This window comes from Salmo salar, chromosome 11 (assembly GCF_965601325.2).
Source record: "Salmo salar chromosome 11, fSalSal1, whole genome shotgun sequence".
Taxonomy (NCBI): domain Eukaryota; kingdom Metazoa; phylum Chordata; class Actinopteri; order Salmoniformes; family Salmonidae; genus Salmo; species Salmo salar.
In genome coordinates, this window is record NC_138301.1 from 32,751,338 (window position 1) to 32,763,109 (window position 11,772).

An 11,772-nucleotide genomic window follows, 5' to 3' on the forward strand; every position below is an offset into this window, starting at 1 on the left:
AGATGAGATCCTCAGACCCCTTGTGAGACCATATGCTGGTGCGGTTGGCCCTGGGTTCCTCCTAATGCAAGACAATGCTAGACCTCATGTGGCTGGAGTGTGTCAGCAGTTCCTGCAAGAGGAAGGCATTGATGCTATGGACTGGCCCGCCCGTTCCCCAGACCTGAATCCAATTGAGCACATCTGGGACATCATGTCTCGCTCCATCCACCAACGCCACGTTGCACCACAGACTGTCCAGGAGTTGGCGGATGCTTTAGTCCAGGTCTGGGAGGAGATCCCTCAGGAGACCATCCGCCACCTCATCAGGAGCATGCCCAGGCGTTGTAGGGAGGTCATACAGGCACGTGGAGGCCACACACACTACTGAGCCTCATTTTGACTTGTTTTAAGGACATTACATCAAAGTTGGATCAGCCTGTAGTGTGGTTTTCCACTTTAATTTTGAGTGTGACTCCAAATCCAGACCTCCATGGGTTGATAAATTGGATTTCCATTGATTATTTTTGTGTGATTTTTGTTGTCAGCACATTCAACTATGTAAAGAAAAAAGTATTTAATAAGATTATTTAATTAATTCAGATCTAGGATGTGTTATTTTAGTGTTCCCTTTACTTTTTTGAGCAGTGTACATAGGGGTACAGAGGCCCATTATCAGAAATGATCAGTCCTGTGTTCCAATGGCACGTTGTGTTAGCTAATCCAAGTTTATCAGTTTAAAAGGATAATTGATCAATAGAAAACCCTTTTTCAATTATGTTAGCACAGCTTAAAACTGTGCTGATTAAAGAAGCAATAAAACTGGCCTTCTTTAGACTAGTTGAGTATCTGGAGCATCAGCATTTGTGGGTTCGATTACAAGCTCAAAATGGCCAGAAATAATAACTTTCTTCGGAAACTCGTCAGTCTATTCTTGTTCTGAGAAATGAAGGCTATTCCATGCAAGAAATTGCCAAGGAACTGACGATCTGGTACAACGCTGTGTACTACTCCCTTCACAGAACAGCGCAAACTGACTCTAACCAGAATAGAAAGAGGAGTGGGAGGCCCCGGTGCACAACTGAGCAAGAGGACAAGTACATTAGTGTCTATTTTGAGAAACAGACACCACAAGTCCTCAACTAGCAGCTTCATTAAATAGTACCTGCAAAACACCAGTCTCAACATCAACAGTGAAGAGGAGACTACGGGATGCTGGCCTTCTAGGCAGAGATCCTCTGCCCAGTGTCTGTGTTTTTGCCCATCTTAGTCTTTTATTTTTATTGGCCAGTCTGAGATATGGCTTTTTCTTTGCAACTCTGCCTCTTCACTGTTGACGTTGAGACTGGTGTTGCGCACCGGGGCCTCCCACTCTTTCTATATTGTATATTTCGAAGACTGACCATGAAAGAAATTGGCATCGTTGCTAATGCTAATTTCCTTAGCCATTGCTAGCTAAAGCAAAGGCCTGAATCTCTCTCTCCTCCCCCTGTCTCTCTCTAGGAGCGGTGATAGGTTTATAGAGGAGAAGACTCTGCTGTTGGCTGTTCGTTCCTATGTCTTCTTCTCCCAGCTCAGTGCCTGGCTCAGTGCTTCTCACGGCATTGTACCCCGAAACATCCTGTATAGGTAATACACACACACACACACACACACCTTCCTCTACAGGTAACACACACAAGAATACACTAAGAACATCTTAACAACTTCACCCATTTATTTTTTTATATTGTTACTGAATGTTGATCATAAAATACTTTCCAAAATGAACTAAATCATTTGATGTGATCACAAGTTGTAAGCCTGTGTGTTTGTGTCCCACAGGATCAGTGCAGCAGATGAGGAGTGTGTCTGTCAGTTCTCCCAGCCCCCAACGGAGCACCTGTTCCCTGTCCCTAACGTGTCCCAGAGTGTTGCCCTGAGGCTCAGGGTCCAGTCACTCCCCCGTCAGCCCACCTACCCCACCCTGGCCTGTAGCATACACACCGGCCTGACCCTGGCCCCACTCTACAGCAAGACCCCCAGCCTTAAGCCCAACCTCAGCCCTAACCTCTACAGCAAGACACCTAGCCTTAACCCAGGCCTGAACCCTAACCTGCCTCTGTACGAGAGGAGCCACAACTCTAAAGAGAGCCACAACGGAGCGGCTCTGCCTTTCTCTGGCCTCCCCTTCCCCAGTCCTCCCAGTCTCCCCCTGCCCAGTAAGAGAGGCCTGGACCCCACAGACAGCCATGGTCATTCTAGCCAGAATGGATCAGACCTCCCCCGGGTCAATAAGGGGCAGACATCATCCCCCTACCACCTCCCCCTCTCCCCCCGGCCCTCCCCCCGCCCCCACAGGAAGCTGTCCTCCACCCTGCCCCTCCCCCCCGGGGGAAAGACTGTCAGGTGGCTCTATGCCCTCACCTCAGACCCCTCCGATGACATCACACACACCACCGAGGATTATGGGAAGGCCGTCAACGGGGCCGAGAGCTCCAAGGGGCGTGGCTCCGAAGCCCTCCAGGCCTTTAAGACTTATTCTTTGGCAGAGCCCCCGCGGTGCCCCTCCCCCAGACCCTCCTCTGAGACCAATCCTCTGATTGGCTCGCTGCTCCAGGAGAGACAGGAAGTCATCGCCCGAATCGCTCAGCGCCTCAACTTCTGCGACCCGACCGCCCCCCATCTCCCCCCTGCCCTCTTCACCCCCGACACCCCCACCAAGACTCCTGTCCGTGGCAGTTACCTTGACAACACCACGCTCAGCAAGACCAAAGAGCCAGAGGGAGCTCCGCCTACTGAGGACACCCCGCCCTCCCCTTTCGACACGCCTATTGGCGATGCAGCGGCTATTATCAGGGAGACGCTGTCCCCAAAACTTGTTGCCTGCCGCAGACTGAGACTACCAGAGGACAGAGATGGAGAGACACTGAGAGACAGAGTCAGGGAGACACTGAGAGACCTGGAGACACAGAGGGACAGAGAGACATTGAGAGACCGACAGCGAGAGAGAGACAGTAGTCTCTTGTCCCATGCTGTTCAGGACATTACCAGACTGATTCAGGACAGACTGTCTGTCCCCTCTCTGTCCCCAACACACAGCCGCAGCAGCAGCCCGCTACACAAACCACATACACACAGCACACACAAGCTCTGCACCGACACACACACCACACACAGAGGCGGCTACAGTCATAGCAGTGGCCACTGCAACGGCTACACACCCAGCCATGACACACACACTCTCTCACACACACCTGCTTGCACAGACAGAGCTGGTGCTTCTCCAGAGACAGACGGTCCAATCAGAGCCCAGAACGGCTGTTCAACACTTGAAGACCCTCAGGTCAGCCCCCGACTCCAAATCCTGCCCCAGTCTTCTCCTGTAGTCATCCCACGGCCTCTACCCCAGTCCCAGTCTTCTCCTGTAGTCATCCCACGGCCTCTACCCCAGTCCCAGTCTTCTCCTGTAGTCATCCCACGGCCTCTACCCCAGTCCCAGTCTTCTCCTCCAGTCATCCCACGGCCTCTACCCCAGCCCCAGTCTTCTCCTGTAGTCATCCCACGGCCTCTACCCCAGTCCCAGTCTTCTCCTCCAGTCATCCCACGGCCTCTACCCCAGCCCCAGGCTTCTCCTGTAGTCATCCCACGGCCTCTACCCCAGTCCCAGTCTTCTCCTGTAGTCATCCCACGGCCTCTACCCCAGTCCCAGTCTTCTCCTCTAGTCATCCCACGGCCTCTACCCCAGCCCCAGTCTTCTCCTGTAGTCATCCCACGGCCTCTACCTCAGTCCCAGTCTTCTCCTGTAGTCATCCCACGGCCTCTACCCCAGTCCCAGTCTTCTCCTCTAGTCATCCCACGGCCTCTACCCCAGTCCCAGTCTTCTCCACTACTCAGCCCCAAGAGTCCCAGGGCCAAGACCTCAAAGAGTTTACACCCCACCTGCCCCCAAGAGGAGCCCAGACCCTCCTCACCTAAAGACAACATCCTGAGGACCATCCAGACCCTAACAGTGACCCAGACCACCACCCTGACCCAGACCACTGCACAGACCTTGACCACCAAGCTCACCCACACCCAGACCACTGCTCTCATCCAGAACCACATGAAACCTCTGACTCAGTCTCCCAACCAGACCCAGACAGAGTCTCGAACTCCGTCCTCACGGACTCAGGGCAGCCCTCGAACCCAGCCCTCTAGTCTCCAGGATGAGAACCAGGCCCCCCCAGGCTCCAAGTCCTCCAGCCCCCCCAGTCCTGCTACCACACCCCCTGGCACAGAGCCCAACACTGTCCTGGTGAGTGTCCCCAAAGACTTTGACACCTGATTAGAAAATCACCACGCGCTGCAGGATATGTTGAATATCATCCGTGTGGCTTGTTTTGTCCAACACCAAGAAACTTCAATTAAATATCCGGCCTATGTGAAAGAGGATATTACCACTTTTGGAAAATGTTTATTAACAGTACAAAGAGATTTTGAGAAAGGATCTTTGACATAGGGTATTTGGCATTTGTCTAAAATGGTTGTTGAGAATTGCTGTATTAAAGCCAGTGTGTGTTTTTCCCGTAGCGTTCTCCCTCGCCCCTGAGACCGTGTAACAGCTGGAGGAAACACAACCGTCACTCTCTGGACTCCTCCCTCACCAAGGCCTTCCACCCCTGTACCGGCCTGCCCCTGCTCTCCAGCCCTGTAAGACACACACACACACACACACACACTGTCAGTCAGGGTGTGGAGCCACATGACTCATCTTCTCCTCAATAGTATGAATACTCTGACTAAACTCCTGTTGATGCTGACTAGGTTGTTCATAACAATGGAATCATTTTAAAGTTGTGTGTTTCATGTGGTGCTTGTTGTTATTGTTGTTATTATTATTATATACTTGTGTGTGCTGTCATGCTATAGTGTTTAAATTGGGTGTTTTGATGTTAATGTTGTCAATAAAGTTTTGTGTACAGTTGTGTGTGTTATGTTGTATTATTAAATGTGTGTGTTGTCTCTCTCAGGTTCCTCAGAGGAGAACTCAGACGGGTTACTTTGACCTGGACTCTTCTCTGACCAGCTGTAAAGGACTGCCCTGGACCGCAGGGAAGAGGTACTGATCTCTAACACACACACACACACACACACACACACACACACACACACACACACACACACACACACACACACACACACACACACACACACACACACACACACACACACAAATCATACACACATTTAGACTGGGATGTGTTCCGGGTAGCCTCAAACAACAACATTGACGTACGTGTACGCTAACTCGGTGAGCGAGTGCATCAGTGATGTTGTACCCACTGTGATTATTAAAACCTTCCCTAACCAGAAACCGTGGATTGATGGCAGCATTCGCGCAAAACTGAAAGCACGAACCACCGCTTTAAATCAGGGCAAGGCGACTGGAAACATGACCGAATACAAACAGTGTAGCTATTCCCTCCTCAAGGCAATCAAACAAGCTAAGCGTCAGTATAGAGACAAAGTAGAGTTGCAATTCAACGGCTCAAACACAAGACGTATGTGGCAGGGTCTACAGTCTATCATGCACTACAAAAAGAAAACCAGCCCTGCCGCAGACATCGACGTCTTGTGCCCAGACAAATTAAACAACTTCTTTGCTCGCTTTGAGGACAATACAGTGCCACTGACATGGCCCGCTACCAAAACCTGTGGGCTCTCCTTCACCGTGGCCGATAAGAGTAAAACTTTTAAACGTGTTAACCCTCGCAAGGCTGCCGGCGCAGACGACATCCCTAGCCGCATCCTCAGAGCATGCGCAGACCAGCTGGCTGGTGTGTTTACGGACATATTCAATCGCTCCCTATCCCAGTCTGCTGTCGCCACATGCTTCAAGATGGCCACCATTGTTCCAGTTCCCAAGAAAGCTAAGATAACTGAACTAAATGACTATCGCCCCGTAGCACTCACTTCCGTCATCATGAAGTGCTTTGAGAGACTAGTCAAGGATCATATCACCTCTACCCTACCTGTCATCCTAGACCCACTCCAATTTGCTTACCGCCCCAATAGGTCCAGAGACGACGCAATCGCCATCACACTGCACACTGCCCTAACCCATCTGGACAAGAGGAATACCTATGTGAGAATGCTGTTCATTGACTACAGCTCAGCATTTAACACCATAGTACCCTCCAAACTCGTCATTAAGCTCGAGACCTTGGGTCTCGACCCCGCCCTGTGCAACTGGGTCCTGGACTTCCTGACGGGCCGCCCCCCAGGTGGTGAGGGTAGGTAACAACATCTCCACCTCGCTGCTCCTCAACACTGGGGCCCCACAATGGTGCGTTCTCAGCCCCCTCCTGTACTCCCTGTTCACCCACGACTGCGTGGCCATGCCTCCAACTCAATCATCAAGTTTGCAGACGACACTACAGTGGTAGGCTTGATTTCCAACAACGACGAGACGGCCTACAGGGAGGAGGTGAAGGCCCTCGGAGTGTGGTGTCAGGAAAATAACCTCACACTCAACGTCAACAAAACAAAGGAGATGATCGTGGACTTCAGGAAACAGCAGAGGGAGCAGCCCCCTATCTACATTGACGGGACAGTAGTGGAGAGGGTAGAAAGTTTTAAGTTCCTCGGCTTACACATCACGGACAAACTGAAATGGTCCACCCACACAGACAGCGTGGTGAAGAAGGCTCAACAGCGCCTCTTCAACCTCAGGAGGTTGAAGAAATTTGGCTCGTCACCTAAAACATTCAGACTTTTACAGATGCACAATCGAGAGCATCCTGTCGGGCTGTATCACCGCCTGGTACGGCAACTGCTCTGCCCATAACCGTAAGATTCTCCAGAGGGTAGTGAGGTCTGCACAACGCATCACCGGGGGCAAACTACCTGCCCTCCAGGACACCTACACCACCCGATGTCACAGGAAGGCCAAAAAGATCATCAAGGACAACAACCATCCGAGCCACTGCCTGTTCACCCCGCTATCATCCAGAAGGCGAGGTCAGTACAGGTACATCAAAGCTGGGACTGAGAGACTGAAAAAACAGCTTCTATCTCAAGGCCATCAACATACTGACTCAAATCTCTGGCCACTTTAATAAATGGATTTAATAAAGGTATCACTAGTCACTTTACATAACGGCGTTTTAATAATGTTTACATATCCTACATTACTCATCTCATATGTATATACTGTATTTTATACCATCTACTGCATCTTGCCTATGCCGCACGGCCATCGCTCATCCATATATTTATTTATATGTACATATTCTTATTCATCCTTTACATTTGTGTGTATAAGGTAGTCGTTGTGAATTTGTTAGATTACTTGTTAGATATTACCACATGGTCGGAACTAGAAACACAAGCATTTCGCTACACTCGCATTAACATCTGCTAACCATGTGTATGTGACAAATAAAATGTGATTTGATTTAGACTCATCATGTACACACCATAGATCCATGGTCAGATTTAGGTCCTTAATAACCTTGGCCTCAAACTCAATTGCTACCACTTAGAGGTTCAATAGAGAGTGAGCCGACTGGTAGGTGAGATGTTCTTACTAGACATCAGTGTTCAGTCAGTCCAGGCCTGTACTGTACTGTAGCCCTGTCCTGTCCTCTCACACTGCCACCTGCTGTTCTGGTGGCTGTATTGCTAGTACTGTTGCTACTGGCCTGACAGTGAGACTCAACTCAAAATGGCAGCTGTGCACAGCTCTACAGTCAGAGGCCCTGCTCTGCTCTGATCTGGCCGCTGGGTTACTGTGTGGATTAGGGATTAGAGGTCCGTTTGAGCCGGGGATGATGCTTCTACATACATAGCTGATTAAGGTTTGATAGTGTTTGAATATACAGTATTAGTCATGTTGAATCATGAATTCAGATTTAGACCGCATGACCGCAATCCATGCTTTGGTTTAGCTTCCCTGACACTGTTTCCAAATAGTAATATTTTAGCATTTGTGGCACAAATCCCATTCAAGTCATGGGACTGATATTAGCATAGTTCGTGCATGTCCAAATCATTCCAGGGTTGCAGGGTCTGCAAGCCATCTCTAATTCTCATGGTTCAACAAATGAAGCAATTGACCAATGTGTGTGTGTGCATCTGAACCTGTTTTTAACCCTCTACTGTGTGTTCTGTTGTGAAGAGTGTGTGTGAAGAGAGTGGAGGAGTCAGAGGAACCTCAGCCGCTGTTCAGTGCCAGCGCTCCACCTGCCAGCCTCAGTCTACTGGGCAACTTTGAGGTACCACACACACACGCACTCTCAATCTCTCTCTCACTCACTCTCTCTCTCACTCTCTCTCTCACTCACTCAACTCACTCAACTCACTCACTCTCTCTCTCTCTCTCTCTCTCTCTCTCTCTCACTCTCTCACTCTCTCACTCTCTCACTCTCTCACTCTCTCACTCACTCAACTAACTCACTCAACTAACTCACTCAACTCACTCAACTCACTCACTCGTACATGCATTGTATGACCTAAAGCGTGTGTGTGTTACAGGAGTGTGTGTTGAACTACCGCCTGGAGCTGTTGGGGTCAGTGGAGGGTTTCACGGCCGAGGTGGGTGCTTCCGGAACCTTCTGCCCCAGTCACATGACCTTCCCCGTCGACGTCTCCTTCTACAGCGTCTCTGACGACAACGCACCCTCGCCATACATGGTGAGACACACCTACAGAACATACACAGACATATTATATATAGCCCCCCACACACTTTATATACACTGAACAAAATATAAATGCAACAATTTCAAAGGTTTTACTGAGCTACAGTTCATATAAGGTAATCAGTCAATTGAAATAAATGAATTAGGCCCTACACTATGGATTTCACATGACTGAAAAAGCAGTCAGTATCTGGTGTGACCATCATTTGCCACATGCAGCGCAGCACATCTCCTTCACATAGAGTTGATCAGGCTGTTGATTGTGGCCTGTGGAATGTTGTCCCACTCCTCTTCAATGGCTGTGCAAAGATGCTGGATATTGGCGGAAACTGGAACACGCTTTTGTACACGTTGATCCAGAGCCTGCCAAACATGCTCAATGGGTGACATGTCTGGTGAGTATGCAGGCCATGGAAGAACTGTGACATTTTTAGCTTCCAGGAGTTGTGTACAGATCCTTGCGACATGGGGCCGTGCATTATCATGCTGAAACATGAGGTGATGGCTGCAGATGAATGGCACAACAATGGGTCTCAGGATCTCGTCATGATATCTCTGTGCATTTAAATTTGCCATCGATAAAATGCAATTGTGTTCGTTGTCTGTCGCTTATGCCTGTCCATACAGTAACCCCACCGCCACCATGGGGCACTCTGTTCACAATGTTGACATCAGCAAACCGGCTCGCCTACACAACGCCGTACACATAGTCTGAGGTTGTGAGGCCGGTTGGACTTACTGCAAAATTCTCTAAAAGGACGTTGGAGGAGGCTTATGGTAGAGAAATTAATGTTTAATTCTCTGGCAGCAGCTCTGGTGGACATTCCTGCAGTCAGACATCTGTGGCATTGTGTTGTGTGACAAAACTGCACATTTTAGAGTGGCCTTTTATTGTCCCCAGCACAAGGTGCACCTGTGTAATAAGCATGCTTTTTTTTATCAGCTTCTTGATATGCCACACATGTCAGGTGAATGGATTATCGTGGAAAAGGAGAAATGCTCACTAACAGGGATGTGCACAAGATTTGAGAAAAATTGGCTTTTTGTGTCTGGAAAATTTCAGAATTATTTTATTTCAGCTCATGAAACATGGGGTAAAACACTTTACATGTTGCATTTTATATTTCTGTTCAATATATATACACACACACACACTTACTGCTCACAGTGCAGATCAATATTAATAGTGTGTGTGTTGTTTTTGTTACAGGGAGTCATCAACCTGGAGACTCTGGGTAAACGGGGCTACCGCGTCCCTCCATCAGGAACCATTCAAGTGGTGAGGACAGATTTACACTCTGGATTATACACATTGAAGACTTTTGTTTAAATGTGTGTGCATGCGTGTCACTGTTGCTGACATAATAACTCCAGACAGAGAGAACAAAGGAAAGATGGGCCAGCTCCCGTTCCAGCAGAGAGTTAGGAGAGGGAGACCTCTTAAGTGGGGACAGAGAGAAATACATTACTGTAGTGTGTTAACACCTTCTCTTTTCCTCTCTCCCGCCCACTTTCTCTCTCTCTCTCTCTCTCCCTCTCTCTCTCTCCTGCCCTCTTTCTCTCCCAGACCTTATTTAACCCCAATAAGACGGTGGTGAAGATGTTTGTGGTGGTGTATGACCTGAGAGCCATGCCTGCCGGCCACCAGACCTTCCTCCGTCAGAGGACCTTTTCTGTCCCCGTTCGACGGGACAACTCACACAAACACGGCAGCCCAGACAACACACACACACACGGCAGCAGCAGGAAATCCCTCTCCCTCAGCCAGGAATGCATCCTGCGCTACCTCATTCACCTGAGGTAAGAAAGGCACCTGACCTGGCTCAGCTGACCTGTCAATCACATAATCTCACCTGTCAATCAAATAAATTACCTGTTAGTCAAGACTGGACAGAAGACCAAACTGAACAGGAAAACATTGTACTGGCACTAATCTAGCTCTTTCTTCATCCCCCCCATCCAGGTTCCAGACCTCTAGGTCAGGTAAAGTGTACCTCCACAGGGATATCAGACTGCTGTTCAGTAGGAAGTCTATGGAGGTCGACAGTGGAGCGGCCTACGAACTCAAGTCCTACACAGAGTCCCCAGCTGACCCAGCCTTCTCCCCACGCTGCTGACACACACACACACACACACACCTCTATCTGCCCTGACACACACACACACACACACACACACCTCTATCTGCACTGATGCACACACTCCTCTAACTGCCCTGACGCAAACACGCACACCCACAGAGCTGTCAGAGAGCTGGGCTCAGAGCGTTCTCGTGTGGAACAGTCCAGACAGGCTCCGTCCCAGATACCTAAGGCCTGGAGATTCTGATGACCATCTGACCATGAACAGCTCCTGGTCCTACAGAACCCTGCTGTTTTCTGTGAAGCTCAAACACATCTTTATACATGTAGAAAATGTATTAAAGACATGCTAAAACAAACATCAAATACACGTTAGCGACCATGGACCACTGATTGACCAGAACAAGCAATCAAGAGACTGAGAAAATTACAAGACGACATTGAAAAAGCGCACTGTGTATTTCCATGACAGGAAATCAAAAGGAATAATATTCTAATATTTTTTTGTACTGTTACAAAAACAAATCTCTGAAGTGTTGCATTAGAGAGTAACATGTAGCTTTAGTGTTTACATCATTTTCTTTGTTTACCGTCAGTTATTTAATATTTAAATTAATATTTCAGTTACTGCTTATGTGACATCTATCATCCTCAGCATTATGATGTAGTGCAAAACTCTGTAGATCATAATGTGTATTTTTGACATTAACTCAGATCTGAAAATATATCTATATCTTAAAGCAATCTTGAAAGCTGCATTGTGTCTGCGTGTCTTTTATTTTGAGTGTCTTGGACAACTGAGGTCCATGTCATGTTGACTAATGTAAAACATATAATGTTCTTATACATATGATAAAGATGATATGAAAATGAGTCAGTATTTCTACAGTAGTATAAAACGTAAAGTCCTCATTGGTCATAGCAGGTTGGTGCTGGGGTCAGATGTTCATGATCAAGTGGCCTGTGGAGAAGACAAAGAATACACACTGGGGAGTTACATTCAAATCCTTGTCAATTAAATAACACTTTTCTTCTGTCTATAAACCACT

At 48.4% G+C, this 11,772-nt stretch overlaps 1 protein-coding gene across 1 annotated transcript in view; it reads left to right on the forward strand.

The window, feature by feature from the left end:
* The window catches only part of LOC106562488 (atos homolog protein A), a 35,896-nt gene extending 24,417 nt beyond the window's left edge, over positions 1 to 11,479 (forward strand). Inside the window, exons 4-12 of the mRNA XM_014127394.3 lie at positions 1,483 to 1,608; positions 1,804 to 4,255; positions 4,531 to 4,650; positions 4,971 to 5,059; positions 8,120 to 8,216; positions 8,476 to 8,634; positions 9,853 to 9,921; positions 10,210 to 10,442; positions 10,606 to 11,479. Of these exons, the coding sequence (XP_013982869.3) occupies positions 1,483 to 1,608; positions 1,804 to 4,255; positions 4,531 to 4,650; positions 4,971 to 5,059; positions 8,120 to 8,216; positions 8,476 to 8,634; positions 9,853 to 9,921; positions 10,210 to 10,442; positions 10,606 to 10,759 (3,499 nt within the window). The 3' untranslated portion in view covers positions 10,760 to 11,479. The remainder of the gene's footprint in view (positions 1 to 1,482; positions 1,609 to 1,803; positions 4,256 to 4,530; positions 4,651 to 4,970; positions 5,060 to 8,119; positions 8,217 to 8,475; positions 8,635 to 9,852; positions 9,922 to 10,209; positions 10,443 to 10,605) is intronic.
* The last annotated feature ends 293 nt before the right edge of the window (positions 11,480 to 11,772 follow it).